This window comes from Camelus ferus, chromosome 8 (assembly GCF_009834535.1).
Source record: "Camelus ferus isolate YT-003-E chromosome 8, BCGSAC_Cfer_1.0, whole genome shotgun sequence".
Classification (NCBI taxonomy): domain Eukaryota; kingdom Metazoa; phylum Chordata; class Mammalia; order Artiodactyla; family Camelidae; genus Camelus; species Camelus ferus.
The window spans coordinates 30110098-30134632 of NC_045703.1; the positions used below are offsets into that span (position 1 = coordinate 30110098).

Genomic DNA, 24535 nt, shown 5'->3' on the forward strand with positions numbered 1-24535 from the left:
GGAAACACAAAGGACTTTTTATTCTCATCTAAAAAAACCACTATGAATGCCATTCTTAACAAAATAACAATTCATCTCTAGCAAAGTTTCAGGAAGTCTTCAGTCTACTCTTCTAGGCTTTAAGGCTTACAGGGAAGTATTTATTCTCTCTCCTTAATCCAAGTTCTGTGATGTAATATAGAATATAATTTTGCCCAAAACATGGGCCTACAGAACCAGATTTCACATAACAACATGTGGCTTGGCACTAGATAGTTATACCAAGGACTCTGAACAGAAGCCCAATTTTACTTTACTTACAATCTAAACTAAAAAGGCAGAATTACAAACAAGCTTTCAGGTATCTAACAACAATTGGTATTCTCATAAACTCTTCACTTGGTAAACCAGTAGATGATTTCTATTGATTTTAGAAAGATCAACATGCATGTTACTCCCACAGGCATACCAAGCGGTCCCTCTATCACTTCTAAGGCTGTTCTCCACTGATGAATACGTACCTTAGTTACTATCTGCTGATCTTGATGAGAAACTGAAAACTGAGTGGACAACCAATCTCCAGACAGATGAGTAAGATAAATTCACTGGCATTAAATTTCATAATCAAAATGCAAAAACACACTTTAGTTAATAAAAAAAAGAGCAGATTAATCCAATAAACATGTAGGTTTATTTTAAATCAGTTTGGTACATGATACAGATTGGTTTTGCAGTTTTTAATGAACTGAAATAGAAATTTCTAAATACAGCAGTGTCTGCCTGTGCAACAAATGTCTGTAAGGTAAAACAAGGGATTTTAATAGAACTACATCTGCATGAACAAATCAGATGAAAAATCTGAAAAGGTTTCTATATACCTTCTGGATTAAAAAAAAAAATTATTAATGGCTCAAGATACTAAACTGCTAAAGGAAGAAGGGAAAAGGCCGTGAGTTGTTTTAAGAGCTTTTCCTGCAAAATTGAATTCCATATTATGATTCTGTTAGAGCAGTATTCCAAATTACAGAAGATGAGAGGCCTCATCAGCTACCCTTTCACAAAAACAGCTACAGTGTTAACATGTGGCAAGGTATTTGTATCTAGGTAAATGACAATTATAGCACTGTAGCTAATTTTTGTCACTTTGGGAGGAATAGAAATTTTGTGAATTTTCAACTAAATCTTCTATCTTATAGCACTCACTAAAAACAGCCATGGCACCATAATAAAATTCTGTGAGGTACCTAGAATATTACTACTGAGGGAAACACAAGAATGTGAGGTAAGCCTACCTTTTCCCAAAAACCTTTGAAGCCAGAGATTTTAAACAATTAAGGCACTTGAAAACATTAGGTGTATGTACAAATGTGCACATAAAACAAACTTTAGCTGTACCAGCAAGTAACAAAGAAACAGTAAATCTCCATTTTAAGGACCTTTAATTATCCAAATGCAAGGAATTTTGGCTTATGAAATGGACTAAAGCAACTTGTCATTTCCTACTATAAAGTACCGAAAACCAAGTGCTAAACTCAGCCACTACAGGCTAAAGAAACTAAAACAAAAAACCTTAATGACCTAGAAAAGCAAAAGCTCACTTCAAACTAATTTAAGCCCCTGAACTAACCCAACGTGTCAAAGGCAGGGAAAAAATATCCCTCTAACGCTGAAAAAACTACCACTTCATAGAAAAACTAAAGACATAAAAGTACACATGTTTATCATACTACAGGAATTGAAACTAAGAAAGATGGGAGAGGAGGAAAAAGGAAAAGCACAATCTGTTTATCCAGGGCAATCATCATTAAAAATCTACAGTAATCGGATCAAGTCCAAATCCTTAGATTTTCTGAAATTACACTGCTCATACTCGCTGTCTCAAAACTTAAAATGATTGTCTTATTTAAATTGTTAGTAAATGATTCTAAAACAACTTATTTCCTTCTTGGCTCACAGAAGTTGCTTTTCAAGAAAGTTTGGTGGAAATCCTTTCAAGGTACAACAGTGATACTTTTTTGAAGTACAAAGGAAAATATAATTAAATCAACTTTATACCTTTTAACAGCCACAAGAAAAATGTTGGGAGGCTTATTAATATACGAAGGATTCTGACTTTGTATAACATCCTTTAAGTTAGGCTTGAAATAAAGAAGGTAACAGTATGGTATCTAAAAACAGGTTTACTACTGCTCAGATCAACAGTTACATCCTCAGACCAACCTTTCCCTTCATTAATGAGAAAGAACAAATCACCAACATGCTAGGTTATCTTCTACCTTTCAGTCTGGCTTTTAAGGCACTGTTCTTTATTTTCTCAATGATATAAGGTGCTTCACAAGTATGAACAACCTACTATACTTTAATGTTTTGTATTCTTTCCATTCATTTCTTTAAATCTGGAATGTAATTCCCTGTGTGGCATCTTATTTCTAATGTAGAAAAAATAACTGTTATCGAGCACAAAATTTTACTCTAAGGATACTAAATTTATAAATTTATTCCACTTTTGTAATGATAACCAAAAAATCCACCTGATTGATGCTCATTTGGCACATTCTTCTCAATTCTGACTACATCCTGAGTTAGGATGAAAATAATGCAGCTTTCAGGCTTTATAATGACTACATTTAAACTGCCAAAAGAGTCATGAGGTTGTCTGTGCAGGACAATGTTTTCCATCACGTACAGAGTTACATTTGGCATGTCAAGAAGAGAGAATATAATCCCACAGCAGCAGCCATTTAAAATAAAAGAAGACAGCCACAAGGATTCATGCAGAATATTTTAAATATTCCCATTGAGCAAAATGATTTAACTGATTTTTTTTTTCTTCAAGGGTGATGCTCCTATATGCATCCTTTGAAATTTTAAAGATCCTGGAATAGCGTCTTCCATGTGGGACATCTTGAAAGATAATATTTTGGTTTCAGTGAGTTACATGCCAGTCCTTGTTAATTTAGTGGGTCTGTTTACAGAGTGTGGTAGTTTCGTTCTTTAGATTTGCAGAATTTATAGAGAAAGAAAATTACAGCCTGCACACCCAAGACAAGGACAATTCCTCCAATGAAACTGGCTGCGTCAAAGGTTGACTTCCTCACAGGTTGTGAAGTCGGAGTTAAAGTGGTATTAGTTGCACCTGTTAAATGAGATACAAGAAATCACAATACTTAATGAGTCTCACAATTCTCTACCATAATTTTAAGACCCAGCTGAGCTTCTATTTTGCCGTGTGTTAAATTCCATGATGTGTTTTCTCTTGCATTAAGTCTTTAGAGTTAGAATTTATCCCTAATTGAGGAAAACAACCATTTATCAATTCCATTCTACATTCTACCCAGCAGTATCAAGTGGTCAATACTGCTATGTAATTTCAAACATGAAAATGATAGAAAATGTTTATGTTATGTAAATTATGCTGAGAACATGTCAAGCACTTTTAAAATTTGCAATTTCTTCAGACTATATATTTTAGTTAATTGCTAGAGCAAATATTAATATTTATGTTAAAAATTCATACAACTTTTGAATTTTGCTAAGGTAAATAAAATGATTACAATTTTTCAAATTACAAAAATAATTTTAATAATCTGCGATTATAAATAATCATATAAATCTGCGATCTGTAATTCTAACAAGCAAAGAACTCATTATTAAAGGTATCTTAATTCTCATTGCAAATTTTATGAGAAAGTATTACCAAGTAACAAGGAAAAAAAACACAAAATTTTAAATTCCTTTTCAAGGAATAAAATGTTTCAAGTGGAGCACCATCCACTTTAACAAAAAGCAATTTTGTATTTAAAATAATTTTACTTTTTTCTTAAACAGAATAGCAAATAAACACTACTCTGGTGGCTGTATAAGCCGATCAGCTTTAAAATTAATTCCAACTGCTCTGTATTTCTTCTTGTGAAGACAGAATGACTTCACTGAAACTTAAAAAAAGGTAGCACCAGAATAAAGCCAAAAGAATTTTAAAAATATAAAAGATTCACCAGAATCAAAACAACAGTACTATAAATAAGGCTGGAGGGAAGGCTTCCTAACCTGTGTACCTACAGTGTCCTGTGGCATAACCTAAATATGATTTGCTTTATAACATTTCAAATCATTAATTAATAAAAAGTTAATTTTCACATGCACTGTATCAAGGGTTGTACTGTAATAAGAAATGGTAAGAAATATGATTGAAGTGCACATTTGGTCATGATCTTGGCTTTTTAGACCTTTCACAGTAAAAAAGGATGAATTTATCATCTTCATTCAAAGTGCTATGCTCTAATAAAATGAATCCCTAACAGTAATCAGTATTTAATTTTTAAGGTATAAGAAATTCAACTTCACCTATAAGTTGTACTAAAAGGCTTATTGGAAAATCATTATCATTCAATCCTAACATATCATGCCAAGTGTAATTACACATTAAAAAACTAGAAGAGGACTCTCAGCAAAACCTCTTATTACTGCTTTAACAGTCTACTATCTTGGTACTCTAAATATAAGAGATGAAATTCAGTTCATAACTATTCAAGAATAAAACTGCAAAGTGATGGCAGAAATAGTAAAAGGCAACACTGCAGACACATCCTATCTCACTATTAGTTTAAAAAAACCTCAATTACCTGTAGTAGTAGCTGTGGTGGAAGTTGTAGAAGGGGAAGGCAGAGTTGTGGTTTTAGCTGGAATGTGAACAAAATGTATTAAAAACTTGAATTTCTAATTTTCTCAATTATCTAGCATCTATCTTGTAAAAAGACTGCTACCAACTTCAACATGCTTTCAATTTTTTAGAGAATAAAGGCCAAATCTCAGGTAATGGTTCACTAATACATCTACACATCCAGAATACTAGCTTTTAAATGTATTTTAAAACATTAAACAATCATAAAATTGTATCCATGTTAGCATATATGTACACATGAAAATATAAACATCTATGTACACACCTGGATAAAGTTTGCACAAAGACATGCAGGAGGGCAAGAATTAGTATTTAGATGAGGGAATTACACAGGTTCTTTATAACTAATCTCTATTCTAAGACAAAAACCATTAACTTAAAAAGTTATGATTATAAAAATACAATTTCAGTATTTCTTATATAGGTATCAAGATTAGCTTTATCTACTTCATTTCAGGGGGTTGGCAAACTTTTCAGGGGGTTGGCAAACTTTTCTAACAGGGCAGACAGTAAATATTTTAGACTCTGTGCACTGTCTAATGCAAAAGCAGCCAAAGACAAGTAAATGAATGGGCATGGCTGGAGTCCAAAAAAATTTTATTTATAAGAACAGGTGCCCTGGGGGCCATAGTTCCCCTAATTTAGATTTTAAGAGCCCAAGGGTAATAAACTCTAGTTTACCATACTGCATGAGTTCAAATAATTATCTGATGATGTCTAACAAAATGTACACTCATGGGAAGAATTATTTTGAATGTAAAAACATTTTAGGAACTAAAGCACTATATAAAAGAGACTTCTGTTAGAATCAATACTACTAACAGATACTAACAAACACTATAGTACGTTCACACACATTTGTACTCCTTTCTCACTGTTAGCATTGTACCCCACCCACCAGTGGACAGTTAGGTCATCTCTCATTTCTCCATGTTACAAGCATCTTACTGGGAAATATTTGATCTCATTTTCTGATAGGAGTGATTCTTACACAGAATTCCTAGATTTTTAAGACCCATAATCCCTTCAAAGTTTTGTGCTTATATATTCTGTGAAACCACAAAAAATGCTATTTATAAATTAAACATATATCAAATTCTTTTCAATCTTAAAGTAATACTACTAATCCTATCTGACATCGTTAGAGGGGAAAAATTTGCAAATTTGTTATTTGGTTCTCATTACCCACCCTCTTAACATGGTTAAAAAAATTACTTTTTGAAACAGGCAAAACATTTACACACTTTTACTTCTGACCAAAGTATTACATAAATAAAATTTTCAGTATTAGGCACAACTTAGGGAATACCTCTACTGACCTACTCCATGTTCATTAAAAAAATTATAATTCATAGGTTATAAAAGCTGCCACCAAAAACGTAGAAAACACAGTGGAGACAGTGAAGTGAGCCTATCATTCAAAGAAACATGCTACTTCCTGCCAGTCATTTTTCCAGACATGTATATAATTAAAAAATAAAATTGTACTAGAACTACTTCATACAGTTTGTGTTCCACTTAATATGAACATTTTCCACTATATTTCTGACATAATTTTAGTCATTCTAAGATATATAATACTTATATATTATTTGTACTGGTGGAAGACTATATAAATAACCCTACTTAACTATATAAATCAGATTTTCTTTGCATTGTTTCTTAAACAGTTCCTTAATTTCTCTCTTCAGCAGCTGCCATGGAAAGAGATCATAAAAACATATGCATTTCAACCACTAATTGCCACGCAACTGATGCATTTTCTGTAAGCAAGCCCTGGCTTCCTTCCACTTTACAGAACCAAAGCGAGAGAAAACAAGAAACTCATGACAGTTCGCAGAGAACCCAGTATGAAACAAGCAGAACTACATCAAGACTCGTAAGGAAGAAATTAAAAGCAACCCACAATGGTTTTGGGAAAACTATTTCCCCCTCTCTCCCCTTCTGTTCATATCCCACCTTCTGGAAATTCATTTTCTCTCAACATCTCGGCTTTCATTAACCTTTAACATCTCAGTCAATGACTTCTAATGGGTATTAATGGTTTATGAACACACCACACAATGTGCTCTCCCAGGTAAGTTTTATAGCATTTGCAGATTTCCATGGAGTGACTATTTCCACTGCAGCCCTTAATTCAAGCTACCAATACAGTATCACTGAGGTTGCAGTTGGATGAGCTGTGTACAACTGGGCAGCAGAAGCTGGTACAAGCTAGCCTAGGTCTTTCAAAATGAATTCTTGTCCTTGTTACAGCATCTGACCACTTCCTCCTCTGAAAAACTGAACACTTAAAACACACAGTTTTTCTTACACACACTTCTCTGCCCATCCCTACTCAAGTTTCCTATCCAGTCCTCTTCCCACCTCTTAGGCATTATTGTTCCCAAGAGTGTAGTCCTCAAGCCCAATTCTCTCCAGAAAGCTAAAAAGCTGCTGCAGTGGACTCTTACTGCCTACACTGATTATCAGTATTTTTTAGCTAAGAGCTCTCCGATCACCTCAATCAAGTCCTTTCTTTTCTACTTACTAAGCCTATCTGAATACATCTGCAACTCCTCCCCAGTGGTTCTCTAGAATTACTGCAACAGAGTATCTAATCTCCCTGTGTTCACTCTTGCCTCTTTCCAAGCACCTCTCCACACAATCAGAGTAAGTTATTTTATTAAAATGCAAATCTCATCATATGACCTTCACACTTCAAACACACCAGCAAGGCATACAATGGCAATTCCCAATCTGGCTCTTGACCTGTTGCCATTCTAGCTTAGCTTGTCCTCACCTTGTACTGAACACCCCAAATGCAATTCCCTGACCTCATTATCCTCTCTCACATCTCCTTCACATGTGCTGACCACCCTACTTTGCTTGAGAAGCTCTTCTTCTATTTTATCAGGGTAATTTCAAGAATGAACCAATCAACATCTCCAGGAAGCTGCCATCACGTATTACTCAATACACACATCTTCCTACAAATCCCCCAACACACGATGCTGCTTCCAGACCTTTCATAGTTCCTACAACAGACAAACTGCTACCCTACCTCTGTCTCTATATCCCTATCTTCTAGCCTAGTACTTATCCTGGAGTAGATTTTTTAAAAAATTATTTACCCTTCCTATCAAATTGGTAAAGATTTTTTAAAAGGAGATATGACTTAATGCTGCTGAAGGTGTGGTGAAAAACTCCAATTATTGATAGGAATGAAAAGTATTATCTTTCTGGAAAGCAATCAGTATTGAAAATCTTAAGACAGTCATCCTCTAACCTAGAATGCTGTTTGAATCAATCCTACTAGAAATGACAGCAAATATTTCCCTGTAAGATGTTCACTGCATGGAAAATGAAAGATGACCTAACTATACAACTAAGAGTAGAAGGCTAAAGGGCGTACAATAATGCGTGCAGTAAGAGGGAAGACAATTCAAAAAGTCATGGACATATCATCCAACTTCCTAGTAAGAGTATTTATTCAGATACACACAGAGGAAACACTAGAAGAACTTAAAACACTTTGGTATACTTCTAGATGATGAGAATTATAGGAATTTTAATATCCTTTAGGCTTCTGTATGTCCCAAGATTTCCACAAATCCACAAATAGTTTGCAGACTCAATACACAAAGCTGCACCAAATCTGCTCAATTCCGTGAATGTGAAACACTATAGTTGTGTGTCACTGTCATAAACAGTACATATTAATGCAAATATTATGGTCAAAGGCTAAATATGTCTACTAATTTTTAAAATTATACTAATCACTTTTAGATATTTTATTACTAAAGTTATTCATCTAGAAAGCTTAAAAACCCTGAAAGGAGGAGGACGAAAAGAGTCAATTATCTTGTATTACCTGTAGAACTGGTTGGCAACGGTGTGGTAGTGGGCACTATTTAAAAAAACAAACATGTAAGTCAAAGCTGTCTAACATACCACAATCTATAATGCTATTTCCCAACCTGCATTCGAGAACAACTTTTACAATTTTTCCATTTAACCTGTGGAGAAGACTGACAATTGCTCTGTCCCAATACTGGTCTCCCTTTTTTAGAAATAGAAGCAACGATTTTTAGTGATACACTCTCTCTCCTCCAAGACGTTTCTTAGCCTCCTTTGCAGCTAGATAGTCACATGTAACTTCTAGGAAGCATCTGCAAAGTAGATAGGGGCCTCTCTTTTTCCCTTCTTCCTGCTGGTAGGAAAACCAATTTGATGGCTGGAACATGAACACTCACCTTGGAGAATAAGGTCAAAGTCATTTTTGACAAAGGACAGACCAAAAACCTAGAAGGTATCCAGATCTCTAATGGTTGTAGAAATGCCACTCTACCCTCTAGCTGCACTCAAGCCCAGACTTCCTTCACACAAGAGCCAAATTAATCTATCGATTAAACCATTGTAATTTGGGGTTTTATGTCCTTAACAGCCAAAACTAATTCTAACTGATACATTATCAAATGAGTAGAATTACTTACTCAATTTTTCTTTAAATTACTATATTTTTAAATGTTTTACTTCCTCTTGTATTATTGTACTGCTTAGAAAAGCAGTATTATCAAAAAAATCACAGGTACCCACATTAAAATAAATGTTAAAACTGTTCATTTACCACCTAAACCATATCATGCTCTCTACATAGGGTATAACTGATCTCAAACTAATCAAAGTCTCAGTTACAAAGTTCAAGTTGGGCTGGGGGGATAGATGGGGAATGGAGAAACTCCTACTAAAATTAAATAGTTACAGGTAATCTTTCAAGGTTACTGACACACTCCAATAAAACTTTATTTAATTATTATCTACATACCAATTAAGAGTTTTTCTTTCCCATTAATTTATGATCTTGTTAGAAAAATCAGCTTTCATCCAGGAATTTTAATTATTTCCTGGGCAAAGAGTTAAGGTTAAATAGTCAAGTTCCTCAAATTAAAGTAGAGAAAATGGGTGAACACAGAGAGGACTCATTTAACCACAGCGCAGACTGTGCTGCACACTGTGATATCAGCAGCACTGTAACCAGGAAAGTGCCAGAACAAGGCCGTCGAAGCCTGCAAAATGTGACCAAGAGAAGAAAGTCTAAAATGCAGTGAGCTTCTGGAAAAGTTAAAAAAAAAAAAAAAAAAAAAAAAAAAAGTAGAGGAGGCATCTGCACTTCAAGAACTCCACAGTATACACAGCCAAATGATTAAACCAAGCTTCAAAGCACTGTCCTTTCAGCAATCAATATGAATATGCTATAAATAAGCCAAATTCTGAAATAAAACTTCCTGAGGCAATGATCTTCCTTACCTCTCTGCGGCCACTTTTCCCAGAAACCAATGTGAATACTTACCAGAACAGAATTCTGTGCCATTCACCACCTGGCAATCACTAACTGTTGAATTATCTGAACAATAGCTTCTACCTGTTATGGGGGGAAGAAAACAAAACAAAAAACAAACAAGTGAATAAAATAACCCCAGCACCAATTATTCACTAATATCTTTGACTTACTATGCTTCAGAACTGCTTCCAAAAATTAAACTCAGGTATAAACTCTTTAGAAGAACACAGATCAACAAAACACTTCATTATTTTCTTTTTCCCATTATTTTACACCTATCACTCAGGATGTCTCCAAATACCCTTTTTAAATCCACATGAATATACTAAACAGATGAATCAGAAACAAAGCAATCTCAGAGTTGTGGTACTGCATAAGGAAGGCTGCTAGAATCCACAGGAGGGCTGAGTCAGTAGGGGAAAGTGCTCAGAATCTAATACGGGCTTAGTAAACAGGGGAGGTGCCTCACATCAGCAGTGGGACCTCTGTTCCAGATCTCTGTAGTCTTACACACTTTCTAAAACCGCTTTCCTGGATGGGAAGACTTGTAGCTAAAGTTTAAGGGAAAGCTTTCTCCAATATATCCTACAGTGAGGCATTCAATCTCCAAAACTTGCCAACTCTGCCATACGTGGAGGGGTGCACTTTTAAACTTCATTTTATGACCTAAAAATAAGTGATCCTCACACAACAAAAAAATTAATTTAACCCCAAATTAAGCTAATACCGTACTTTTATAAGAGGCTTTTAAACTTTGTTACACAGTGACATAATTTCAGTACTCTTAATTTTTTCAGTGACTAATAAAAACGCTTAACGTGTAGCTTTGGCTTTTTCTTTGTATAAAAAAAAACCTGAGAGACTGTTTTACCGGTAAGAAAAAAATGCAACCACTTTACCTTAAGAAGTCAGAATACTTCATGCTGTAATCCTGTGGTTCTAATAAAAACCTTAATGGCATTTCAAAGTATCTCCATCTAGCTCTTTATCCCTCAATCAAATTAAAGGTAACTTTAAAACTTAACAGAAGCACAAGTCAACTCTATCTCATTCTTTTCCCCTAGCTAAGTATTAAACAAAGTTTCATACGGTCTCTTTATAGTTCATCTCGAAGAACATCTACAGATGAGAAATGCCTGAAACATTTTTCTGGGGAACAGTTTTCAGGGGTAAATTTCACAACTTACTTTCATAGCGAATTTCAGTGTATGAGTACACTAATCTAACTACAAAGGTCTGAATTCTCTCTTCCTTTTTTAAACTAGTGACCATTAATTATCAAGCCTAAGAAATTAAAGGGGAAAGAATGGGAGACATGAAAATATTTCAGGGGGAGTATTAAGCAACTGGTACTTCAAAGAAAAAGTGCGTGATTTGCAAAATAAATAGTACACACCATTCTAAATGCTCTACATAATTTTCAAATGCTAAGAACAAAACAATGAGTTCTCAAAATTAAAGCAATCCCAAAGTTTCTTACCTTTACATTCTATCCAAAAGCAGGCAGTATTAGCAGTGCTAGCATTAAAACAGGAAACACAGCTTTTGCGGCTTTCACAGATTTCTGGGAGGATGGGGATAGGGCGTTGAGGGTTAAAATACATAAAATCAATTAGTTGGTATCTCATTTTGAGTTTGTACGACTTATCTTTTTTAAACAACAATAAGCATTACATACAATATCAGACTTGCTAATTCAGAGAAATGGCAAAACTTTATAACCCATCCACAGATGAATGGATAAAAACGTGTTACACACACAATGGAACACTATTCAGCCATTAAAAAAGGAAATCCTGTCATACACTACAACTTGGATGAAACTTGAGGACATACTAAGTGAAATTAGCTAGTCACAAAAGAGCAAATACTGCATGATTCCACTTATAACGTATCTAAAATTATCAAACTCTGAAGCAGAAAATAAAATGATAGTTGCCAGGGGCTGGGGGGAGGAGAAATGTAGGTTTGCTGTTCAATTAATATAAAGTTTCAAGCAAGATGAAAAATTCTGGGGATTTTCTATTCGACACTATGCTTATAGTTAATACTGTACAATACACTTAAAATTTTAAGAGGGTAGATCTCACATTATGTTTTTTAACCCACACACAGAAGAAAAAAATTATAATGTAGCTTACTAAGAAATTCCAATCATTATAAATGATTTAAGAAGCCAGAAGTCAACTCATGAGAAAGGGAAAAAAGTACAACCTAGCAGGAATGCTCAGTATTTCGTGGTACATATTTAAACAACGCCTTTTTACACATTTTTTACACAGCAACTATTTCACAGACACTCAGTGTTTCTTGAGGCATTTAAAGTATCATTAAAAAAGAAAAATAGTGGAAAAGACACTATGTTACAAGACCAACACTACACATAGGGAAATCACTACCCCAAAACATCAGATGATACACTGGAATATGTAATAGTAATAAGAGACTTACTACTGGTTGAACCCAAGCTCCGATGGTGCCCATTTTGAAAAGCAGAGACTGGTAAATGATCCACTCTTTCTGGGATTCTCCACACAAGAGTGTGAAATACAACCCATCTGGAGGGGGGCTACATTCACGTACACATAATTTAACAAGAGAGCAAGGTCTCTGTCAATAATTTAAGCCAAATGACCCTGAGATAAGACATTAATTTAATGTCTGGACAAACAAATGGACTATAGGATTGGGCTCTATCCATTTTCCTAAAAGCTAGATGCCCCCCAAAACATTCTCATTTGTTTTCCCCGTGCCTAAAAATAGTTCTGCACAGAGGCACTGCATTTCAATATTTATCAGAGACTGGGACGTTCTCTGGGGGAGGGGGTTGTGAGGGGTCATAAGGTAGAAGTATGTTCTTTAGAGGTTCGCATATAGATGAAAATGCTAGTTGTTTAAAATCTTTTGTTTGATGATGAATGCTTGGGTAGTATAGTGAAAGTTAATTAAAACGAACTAAACGTGCTGCCCTTTAGACTGCAGCTTATCCAACTACCACTTACAGAAAACACAAATCATCTCCTTCGCACTCATTTCAATTACACAAATACAATTAACATATTTCCAAGCCTCTCTTTAAACACACACACACTCCCCAAAACAACAATTCTAGGAGGAAACTACCAAATAAGCACAAGACAAAAACATATCCTGCTCTATTATCTTAGAAATTGCGCGATTAGAATTTCCAGTATTGTACTGCAATTTTCCTCATTTAAAATGTTTGAACTTCACCATTACATATTCCTAAAGCTTAACAAACAACATTAAGTTTATTATATATTTCATTAAACTCTTACAAAATACAAAAACCAGGGAAGACACTGTAGAACAACACGAACAGCCTGTAAAATAAGCCAAGGTAAGAATCCTTACACTTCAGCAATTCTTCGGTCAAAATGCCAGTTACTCCTTACCCAATATTAACTAGGATAACCAATCACACTAGACTGCAGGCTTTAAATATCTAAAAGAGGTTCTTCACTTTGCTACTTCAAATTTATCTCCCTGTGTGGTCACAGCACTGACATTTCCTGTCCTAAGATTCAGTGTATGCCTCAACCAGCTCCCAAATCGACTGCAGAGCTTAACAGAAAGTGTTTCTGATCAGGTTTTAGAAAACTGACACATCTGGGTTTCAATCTCAGCTTCACAATCTACTAAACACATGGTTCCGCCGAGTTACTTTAATCCCAACCACTTCCCAGGTTTCACCATCTATCGTCTAGTTCAGCCTAACATACGAAGAGACATACGCGAAGCACCGGGGACACGAGTGTACTTTTCCTTCTTTGCGCATAGCATGAAATGTAAGATTTTTATTAATTAAATGCTCAAACTCAGATATGTCCCATACCTATCCGCAAAAACTATGTAATTAAATCTTGGGCGACTTATTTTTTGAGGCACCAGCGAGCATTAACGTCTTCAGCGTCTCTTCCCCTCTTTAACCAACTTCGGGAGAAGCTTCCCTTCGGAAAATACACCTGGATGGACAAACGACTAACCCCAGGGAGTGGGAGTTCGGTCTCATCGCCAACTTTGGAGGCGGTCGCCTCGCCCCACCATCAACCCTACCGCCGCCACCGCGGAAGGAAGCCACGTCCCCTCTTCCGAGCCTGAAGTGAGGCTGGGGATTACGACGCACTTTTAAATTGCCACTTCGGCGCGGGACACTGCGGGGTCGGAAACGAAGCCCGATGGCCCCAAGGCTCGGCGGCCCCTTTCCCCAGGGCGCTCCCTGACTGCGGCCACCACGGCCGCTCCGGCCTCGGACGGGCCGCCATGTTGCCCAAGAGCGGCCCGCCCCGGCCCCGCGCCCACCACGGGCAGAGGATGCGGCAAGGCCGGACGGACGGGCGCGGAAAGCCCGTTGAACCAGCGCTCACCAGGTGCTGGAGTGGTGACCGTCGGATGCGTCGTCGTCGTCACCGGGGCTATCTTGGTGGTCGTCGGTGAAGTAGTGGGTGTAGTCACGTTCGGGGTCAAATCGGAGCTCTGAGCCGCGGTCAGCACGCACAGAGCGGCCAGGCAACCGGCCGCCCAAAGCAGCGGGCGGGAGAGTCCCAACATCGCGTCCTTGGGACTGACTTTCGAGCGAAGACTGAGGCACCCAACGCTGCGTTTGTCCCTCTATTCCCTAAGGCGCCGCCTCGGAGACTCCGCTCCCCTTACGGGCGCGCGCCGGGGTCACGTGAGGAATCCCAAGCCGTGGCGTGCGGAGGCGGGGCGCCGGCGATACCAACTGAAACCCCACGGGAGGGGAAACAAGAGCGTCGAGAGGAAATAGAGGGAAGATGTCCCTACAAGTGACTGTAATATAGCAAAGAAACTGTTCAGACTCAGGAAACTCTTTTATTTGCCCTCAGGGTGCCACACTGGACGTGTAGGAGCTATTCTCGTCCCTGAGATAGAGAAGGCTCCCACCCCGGCTTGGATTCAACAACCTACATGACGTGGTGACGGCGTCCCCCTGAAAGACCTGCTGGGCAGTAATTCCGCGGCCCCATGTGATCTCGGGGGCCACGCCTCCTGGACCTGAGTGCTGCTGAGCGGAAGTGGTTTCTAAGCGGTGCGCAAAAGTTAAGTTTGTACTGTCGTCCTGCGTTCCGAGGTGCTTGCATATGTATCGTTCAGAGGACCTGCGCTTTTTTCCTTGAAAATCGATTTTGCTGGAAGTAACCCTGTGTTAGAACAATCTAGGGAAATAGAGACACCTCGTGGTTGAGGAGTTTGTGCTCCGCCGCCCACGTTGTGTGACCGACTGAAACACCGAAAGCGGTCTCCTATCTTCCAGTCGGAGCCGCACACCATCTATCTCTGTCACACTTTCCCTGACTTTTCCAAATTTCTTGCGATTTCACCCAGCGGTAGTAGCAGCCAGTCGGTGACACTGCTGTAGTCAATCAAAGATGATATGGGTTGGAAATCCCTCTGGTCCGTTCCCACCTTCACTTTACAAGTGAAACCGAGACTCAGAAGTGACTTGACTGAAAGGCGCAATCGTTTATCATCAGGGCTGGATTTCGAAATGCCTGTTCATGTTCTGTCACTGATCAGGCTTTTAGTTAGGGTGAGCGCCATCTGATGCCCAATCACAGAAATATTCACAAGGGCATCCATGTTTATATCAAATGGTAAAAGTTAGATTGTAAAAGCTGTATTAAACGCTGGTTTCAGCTATTTGTAGTTATTCAATTTTAATTATGCATATTTACCCTAAAAATAACAGAACTTGCTTTTTGAGATCTGCTTTGCTCTGAACAGCATCCCCACCCGTGCCGAAGATGACTACAGAAGTGCTATATCTTTTTTTGCCTAACCATGAAAGCCTTCCTAAACTAAAATGTAATCAGTGGGGTCCTTCTGTACCCTCATGACTATGAACATATTTGTTCCATCGACTACACTAGTTGGAGATTCGCTTGGATGTAAACAAACTGATGCTTTTTGACTGATCCAACCTACAGCCAGAAGCATGAGAGTGCAGCCAAGTGAGGCTGCAGCCATCATCAGCCTTCAAACAATGAAAGGTAGCTGTTCTCTCAGGATACCTTTAAACAGTATTTATTTAGCACATGACCATATGACAATTGAAGGCACTAGTCAACTTTTACATTTTTAGGTTGAAATATAATAGAAGTTGTATTCTCTTTCCAGATCCTAATGGATTATCTTGTTTAAGCGCCAAGATGAACACATCCCATTGTGGAGGCCATTGTTTAACAGTTTACCATCTGGGCGTTCAACTCTAGTCCTCAGATTTTTGTTAGTCTTTGTAAGGGGACATTTCACTCTTGTTTTAAAACTAGAAAAAGCATTGGCTAATTTTATTTTATTTTACATGGCATCTGTTGAGCTAGATCAAGGAAGACTTCCAAAGTTACTTTCGCCATTTCAGAGCAGGGATTGGCATCTATAATACAGTTTTAACACGTATTAAACCTGCTGTAATATTTAAGTAACTTGCACAAAATTGGAAAAGGATTGTAATAAATCAGAGATTATTAGTGAGCTGAAACTGTATGGTCAGATTCTTACTATTAACACTGTGATTAGGGTTGGTGTTAAGATACTAGAGATACTCTCATTAGGAGGCTCTCCACTTTGACAACAGATATTTCCTTGATAACTTGCAGGGTTTCAGAGAGAAGCATTACAATTTAGAGCAATTGTTCTCAACCTTGGCTGAACATAGGAACCAACAGGAAGTTTTGAAAAGTACTAATGCCTGAATACTGATTTAATTAGTCTGGTATAATGTCTGGGCATCAGGATTTTTAAAAGCTCCCCAGATGTTTCTAATCTGCCATCTGCAAACCACACACAGCTTTACTCTTCTCAAAGTGTAGATCATGAACCAATATCATTCATACCACTTGAAAACTTGTTAGAAACACGATGTCTTGGGCCTCACCTCAGACCTGATGCATACCCCGCATTTGCACGAGAGCCGTATGCACACCTATTAAAGTCTGAGAAGACTGCTTTGCACTTTGACCCATGGAGAACTATTCTATCCTCCTAAATGGCTGCAATTCCTTTCAGTACAAAATTACATCAAGCAAGACATGTTGGAAAGTTTTTTCTCTTTGTTTGGTTTTTTGTTTGTTCTACAAATGTGTGTAAGGTCTGGGTACAAACAAAATTTCTGAATGTGCTGGAGTCACGGAGCTCAGCCTAGGTTCCCTGTGTGCTGGCACCTGAGACGCATTTATAGTTTATCTGCTTTAAATCCTGGGTATGCTGGAGCTTTTTCCATTATATCTCTTAGTCCTTTAGGAAACAGAAAGAATACTTTTAGATAACATCCCCCAAGTTCAAGCTATACTACACCCCAGGCAGTTTCTGATATCCAGCGTTAGCTACTACCTTCCCCTGCACCCAGGTATCTGTTGTGCTCCTCCCAATCCTGTCTTGGAGAGCTGATTTTCACCCGGGACACAATCAGATGGATATTCTGGTTATTAAAATATTCAATTGATTCTGTACTGAATGGTAAATAGCACTGCCCTGAGCAGCCCAGGTGTCCCAGTTCCTTCCCTGAGACCCCAGACTGCCTGTTGCCTCTTCAGCAGTGGAGGGCTCACCTCTGGTCCAGCCAGGAGCTCTAGGACCTTGTATCAGACCTCTAGTCACTGCCCCTTCTGATTGTTCAGTATTTGCTTACCTCCCTGCTGCCTTAATGAAATCAAAGTTTCTTGTCTCATCATTTTGCCTCATTCTTTTCTGTTGTCACACTTGTGTTTTATAACTTTTATCCTTCTTCCACATACCTGCGTGCCACAAGTCCCTCATATGTCTGTCTATGGCTTTAACACATCCCCGTGGTTCTTAACGTGTGGTCTCCAGACCAGCAGATCAGCATCACCTGAAACATGTTAAAAAGGCAAATTCTCCAACCAGCTCCAGACCCACTGAATCAGAAACTGAGGGAGGCACAGGAATCTGTGTTTTAATAGGCTCAAGCATTTCTTTATTTTATTTTTTAAATTTTCTTTTTTTTAATATTCAAGCATTTCTTATGCACATGGAAGTAAAAGAATCTATGATTTACCACATTTCAAAGCTCCCTTTCAAGTATCAAACTTTGTAATTTATGTTGTATATGTTGCTACTGAGTTTGTTACAAATATTTTGTATGATGTATAAAATTTATTGCAGATATGGACTGACTAGATTTGCCAGTTTAAGTTGTGATTCCATTTTGGGAAGGGTAGTGGATAGTATAAGCAATATAATTGTTTAAAAAATGAGTTTCCAGGGAGAGAGAGTATCACTAGGTTGGTAGAGATCAGTTTTAATTTTGATAATATACCTTTGAGTTAATTCTGTCAATTGAAAATTAATGTGAGAATAGCATAACAGGGACTTGATGTTTCTTGAAGTGACGTTGATGATGATGATGTTATTTTTGTCGGTGGCAGTTGACTGGTTTTTGTGGGTTGATATTTCAGAAGGGTAACTAATTTTTATTGAACTTATGCTGTATGTCAAGGATCACTAGTGGTGTCTTCACACATCATCTCAATTAATCCTCAAACCACCATGAGATAGATGTACCCCCATTTTAATAATGAAATTGAAAAGTAAATAATGGTATTGTTATTGATTCTATAAATTTACTCAGGGACTCACTAAAGTTTTAGAGCCAGAAAGGAGCTGACAACTTCCTTACTTCCGTAAGTACTTTTTACAAATGAGAAAAATGAAAGGTTAAATGATTTGACAACCTTATTGCTAGGTAGCCAGGACTAAAACAAATACACATGATTTAAAATGTGTATAAAGTGTAAATATTCGAGTATGGAATCCTGAGGTTGCCAGACCATTCATTAGCAAATAGCTGGCATTGTTTGGAGTTGGGGAAAACATATTCTTTAGACAGTTTTTTAAAAAATTTTTTCTTGGGGGGCAGGTAATTAGGTTTATTTATTTATTTTAATGTAGGTACTAGGGATTGAACCTAGGACCTCATGCAGGCTAAGCATGCACTCTACCACTGAGCTATACCAACCTCTTAGAATTTTTTGTTGTTGTTAAGGAAAAAAAAAAAAAAAACAGGCAGGAGGGTATAGCTCAAGTGGTAGAACAAATGCTTAGCATGCATGAGATCATGGGTTTAATCCTTGGTACTGCCATTAAAAAAATAAATAAATACATCTAATTACCTACCCCCAAAATAATAATAAATACAATTTAATTTTTTTAAAAACCCAGAATTTATTTATTTAATATATTCATCACAAGGGCTTAACCACACAAAAAACAAAAACAAAAGTGACACCACTGATAAGATACAGAGTCCTATACAGAAATCAAGGAAAGGACAGGCCATCTAAGGAAAAAAATAAGATGACACAAGGAGAGAGCTGGACAGCCCGAGTCAGGGCTTTTGGCTGGAGACCTGCTTTAAGCAGGTTTCTTGCAGGTTAGAATTTTAAATATTTATCTCAAATCTCCACTAATAAGAAAAATGTCCAGATACTACACACTCCACTTATTAACATGGCTTAGTGTAAGATCTAGCAATGTGTACTTGACTTTGCCATATCAGCAGTTAGGGCAAAGTCACATAACTAACTTTTTGTATAGATCATCACAATGCCTTTACTCTTATACTTGTAGACTTGGTAAAATTTAGAATTCCTTTGTTTAATCAAATCGAAGTCTCTCAATTTGGTTAAATCAAAATATTATACTTGGCGTTAATTGGAATAAGTTTTTAAGTCCTTTGTAACAATCAGTTTCTCCAAACAACATGGTTAAACATATGAATCATTTTAAGACAGAATATATTCTATTACAGAAGTATCACGGTGTGATGATGGTAATAAAAAACACTGCATAGACAGATCTGTGATTAAAGTTTCTACACAGCCTGAAAGTAGGACTTGAAATTAAACACAGGCATCATGATCTTGCCATCCTTTAGACGGTGGTTAGCAGAGTTCTACTTTTACATTGCAGCTAAGCTGAAAAATAAAGGGAGCTGAGATCAGTTTCTTATACCCATGCAAAGATCTCAGTTCTTTCATAGTATCAGACAAATGCTTTATGCCCTAATATACAGGTTCATTGCCAGTATGAATTGCCCTACTGCTTGTTATTACATGACTAAGGCTTGTAATTTGTTTTAACCATGATCTTTGCAAAGCGTCAGTTTCATCCATCACATGCTTCATGAGTTGGTGAGAGTCTTTGTAGCAAGCCCAGCGTCCCTTTGTTTGAGATGTTACCAATCTGTCCAGAGAAACCCCTCCAGAGGCCTAGCGAGCGGATCTGGAGGTTTCATATAAACAGCTTGAATTCTCAGGGTGGCCAAAACTCGTAAGAATAGAAGAGGAGAAACCTCCTCTTCAGTGTTTCCTTAGTCTAGCTGTTAGTCATTGAGGAACTTTTTTTTAAATACAAGTTCCTCGGCACCAGGAGTTTATTAAGCATGCATGTATCGCGCACTTACAGGCCTACTCAAGGTCGTGTCTACACACGATTGATTCCTTGAACCCTTACAACAACTCTGGGATAGGTGCTACTGTTTTGAGATGAGGAAATAGAGGCACAGTGAAGTTCTTGCCTGAGTTCGTACAGCAAGTAAAGGGCAGAGCCAGGATTCCAAACCCAGGCGGTCTGGCTCTAGAACACACGTTCTTAACTCTGCTGCCCTTGGGGGAGTTGAGAATGTAATGCAGGCAGTATGCTTTCTCCCCATCCTCCTCTCAGATCTTAGGATAGAAGTATATGCCAATATGAATGAAGCTGTTATTTTAAAAAGAAAGAATATGCCAGTTGTCAGGGGGTAGGGATGATAGGGAGCAGGGGAGTAGGTGTAACCATAAAGGGCTATCCTGAGGGAGGTCTTTGTGGCACTCAAGAAGGTCTGTATCTTGATTGTGGTACCAGTCACGCAGATCTACACATGATAAAATGACAGCTGTACCAGTGTCAACTGCCTGGTTTTGATGTTGTACTCTAGCTGTGTAGGATAGGCCACTGGGGAAACTGGGTGATCCGTACACAGGACTGCCCTATAGAATTTTTGCAACTTCCTATGAATCTATAATCATTTCAAAATTAAAAATTAAAGTGGTGAGAGTAATAGCTCAGTGGTAGAGCACATGTTTAGCACTTACGAGGCTCTAGGTTCAATCCCCAGTACCCCCATTAAAAAGAAAAAAAAATTTTTTTAATCCTTTGGCTATCTGGCAAGCTTCAAGTCAATTAGAGGGCTGTCTCCTTAAGACTGGCTCAAAGAGAGATCATTCTTGGAAGACAAAGCTTTGGCTAAGGGCAAGAAAAGCTCAATGGCTCTGGGCAGAACAACAGTGCAACAGCACGGATGGTGGCAGCAGAGCATGGTCACCGCTGACAGAGGCAAGCACTTCACTGGCTACAGAAAGGAGGCTGAAACCTGTTACTTACATCTTGCAGTGATTCCCAAGTAACCAGTGCCCAGGTGACTAAGTAAGAACCTCCGGGGGGAGAGCTGACAGTACATACAATCCCGGTCCCACATCTCAAGATTCTGCGGGTCAAGGATGGGGTCCAGCAGCCTGTGTTGAAAAAGTTCCCAAGGTGACAGGAGTTTAAGCATCTCAGCTTAAGGGAACAGCTGATAAAGCTGGATCCCAGTAACATCTCAGGAACCCACCACCAGAGACTATAACCCAAGCTCTTGGTTTTCGTATGGTTAGAATGGCTCAGAGACGAGCATTCTATTCATGTCATATAAAGGCATCCAAAGTGTGTACCCGTTTCTAAATGCTGTGTATGAACAGTGAACTATTACAATGAATTTTTTTCTATTACCTCTTTCCTATTCGGTTATTTACCAAGTTTCTTATGGCAGAAGTATAATTACAGACAACAACATAATTCTATTATAGGTACAAATGTTTTAGGATTCAGAGGCCATTATGTTCTGCTGCTAAATTAAGAATGGTTTTGGCTACAAGTAACAAAAGAGTCAACCAACAGGCAGGGGTCTATCTGCCTCAGATAGTAAGAAGCCCAGATGTAGGTAGTTGTTGGTATTGGTTCCACAGCTCGAGGGTTGGGGCTGACTTCTGTGTTGTTCTCTTGGCCTGACCTTCATGGCTCCAGCCTCTCTGCATTCAAGACTGGGTGGAGGGTCCCACAGCCACTCCTAGCTGCAAAGGAGGCTGAAATAGTGTGTAATCTTGCTTTTACTGTCTTTATAGCAGAGACAAGATAGGAAACTGGGGAAAGAGTGGGTGTTGGGTGAGCTAATCTACAACGTCTGCCACAGTTTTCAAATTAAATTTTATCAAGCACTGTTTAATTAAATCTAGAAACAGCGGATCAGATATATGATAAAAAAATTGTCAGAAATTATTGATATGAAAATTAAGCATAAAGATCTCCACTATCAATAATTCTACATTGTTGTACTGGTCTTTCATTTTCTGTGGGAACCAGTTCTAGTTGTTGAAGAACATCTGTTCCTTCAATCAATTGCCTATATAGGGGAAAAAATGGAAAACATACTCAGTCTTAAATTTTCACATTTAGATTACATTCCTAAACTGAGTCCTATCTGGCTTAGCTAAGGCTATTTCCTACAAATTAAATTAATATCAGTCATAAATGTCTTAAATAGCTCTAGATGTGTCCACTTTGCCATGGTTCCTTCACATCTGCTCTGGGACCTTTCCCATCTGTTATCCTCGTGGCCATCAGAATGACCTTTTAGAAATGCAACTATGATCTCATCTCCCTGCATAAAACACTTCAGTCATTTCCCATTATCCTTACGATAAAGACCAAAAATCACTACCATGGCTGGCCTCCCTAATCCCCAAGGGGCTACCTTGCAACATGCTCCCTGTCCTCTTGGCTCCAATTGGACTGGCTCTCAGCACCTCAGTAGCCCTGTGTGCCCTTCCTGCCACAGCTGTCGCCTTTGCTCATGTCCTCCCAGTACCCCTTTGCCTGGTCACCTCCTAGTCTTCCTTCAGACCTTACTCAGTCATCACTTCCTTGGGGGAAGTTTCCCAGACACCCATTTCTGATTATATCAAGTTCCCCTATGCTTTATAGAGTGATCGGGGTTAAATTTGACATTTATTTGTATGTTTCCTGGATTAATTTCTGATTCTCTCACGAGGGCAGAGATCATACTTTTGCTTGGTGCTCAGTGCCTGGCACAGAGGAGGCACCTCATCAACATCCACTGAACACATGAATAAAAGACAGCGCAAAGCCATGCTAGTTTGGGTTTCTGTAGACATTTCCTGGCCACAAGCCAGAACTCCCTGAGTGGAACTAGACTTCTAATGGTTCTTGCAACCAGAGGGGGCCACAGGGGCCAGAGAGACAGCTCTAAACATAGGACTGTGCCCTCTGCCAATGTTTGGGTTGAAGCAGTGGCTGAGGGGAAGGTGTGATTTCCATTTCATGATCCTTTATGGGGACACAGTCAGTGCTGACACTGACCATGCTCTAGCCATCTCTTTTTTGGGGGGCTCTATTTTTGCCATTCCAATTAGAAAAGATGACACAGAGCAGGACACAAGGTACATTCTGAGGATGAAGAGCAGGGGATAAATGGGCAGATTCAGCTCTGACCAAAGATGATGTACAGCCTCTTCTCCAAATTGGTTTCACAATTATTGAATGAGTACCTACTGTGTGCTTCTTGCCACTGTGACAGGTGTTAGAGCACAAGATGAGAGAGACTCAGTCCCTATTTCAAGTTGTTCTTGTTGCACCAAAGAAGGCAAAGAAGCAGTTTGATTTTGGTAATAGGAGGGGTTTCTGACCTAAGCCTTGAACAGGATTTTGGCAGACTGAAGGAAAGCAAAAAGGAACAAGACAAGCTGAGGCACAGAGGCTGTTCTGGGAAGGATGGTACCCTGGGCTGGCTGCAGCTCAGCTGCCAGGTTGACAGCTTCCAAATCTCCATCTCTAGCCCCTGCCCAGCTTGAATACCTACTCCTGGTATCAGGAGTTGCCACCTTCCTGTCACATAGGTACCTTAATTTGAAACATAACTTACCCATTTTGAATTCATGATCTTCTCACCCATACCCTCCCTCTTGTATTCCCTACCTTGGTGAATGGCACCAACTATCCAACCAGTTCCAAAATCCTGGGAGTTTCTCAGATCTTCATTGCCCAATATGGTAGCCACTAGCCACCTGTGGTTATTTAAATTAATTTAAATTTAGTTCCTTAGTTGCAGTAGCCACATTTCAAATGCTCAGTGGCCACATGTGGCTAGTGGCTGTCATACTAGGCAGCACAGATCATAGCACATTTCTAACACTGTGGAAAGTTATTAGACACTATTGCTCTAGACTTTACCCATGACCTCACCTTCAAAATCTAAATAGTCATAAAGCCCTGTTGAATCTGACTTCCAAATGTCTCCTGAATTTTTCCATTTATCCCCTGCTCATTTGTATTGCCAATGCCTTAGGCCAAACATCACTTATGGCCTGCTACTACCATGGCTTCTTAACTGGCCTACTTTCATTTTCATCCTCTGCCAATGAATTCCTCACTTCTACTAAAAAGAGATTTTTTTTTTC

At 38.4% G+C, this 24535-nt stretch overlaps 2 protein-coding genes across 6 annotated transcripts in view; both read right to left on the reverse strand.

The window, feature by feature from the left end:
- Positions 1–647: 647 nt before the first annotated feature.
- Positions 648–14674, reverse strand: CD164 (CD164 molecule). Its single transcript, XM_006187416.3, has 6 exons — positions 14372–14674; positions 11464–11547; positions 9993–10064; positions 8514–8549; positions 4602–4658; positions 648–3115 (listed from the first exon to the last, which is right to left on the reverse strand). Exons 1-6 carry the CDS (start codon positions 14553–14555, stop codon positions 2949–2951), a joined length of 600 nt encoding a protein of 199 aa, XP_006187478.1. The 5' UTR covers positions 14556–14674; the 3' UTR covers positions 648–2948.
- A 4511-nt stretch (positions 14675–19185) lies between these two features.
- The window catches only part of PPIL6 (peptidylprolyl isomerase like 6), a 32511-nt gene continuing 27161 nt past the window's right edge, over positions 19186–24535 (reverse strand). For 3 of the 5 annotated variants that reach the window (XM_032484680.1, XM_032484679.1, XM_032484678.1), the window contains one exon: positions 19186–22461. In XM_032484680.1, the coding sequence (XP_032340571.1) occupies positions 22350–22461 (112 nt within the window). In that variant the 3' untranslated portion in view covers positions 19186–22349. The remainder of the gene's footprint in view (positions 22462–24535) is intronic. The other 2 variants (XR_004321883.1, XM_032484681.1) reach the window with 2 other exon arrangements.

Bases quoted from the DNA above. Each gene is read 5' to 3' on its own strand.
- CD164 (XM_006187416.3), bottom strand. From the start codon at position 14,555: ATGTTGGGACTCTCCCGCCCGCTGCTTTGGGCGGCCGGTTGCCTGGCC. The intron at 10,065-11,463 runs GTAAGAAACTTT...CCCCCATAACAG, and splicing joins CTTTTGGATAGAATGTAAAG to GTAGAAGCTATTGTTCAGAT. The intron at 3,116-4,601 runs GTAATTGAGGTT...CTCATTTAACAG, and splicing joins CACCACAGCTACTACTACAG to GTGCAACTAATACCACTTTA.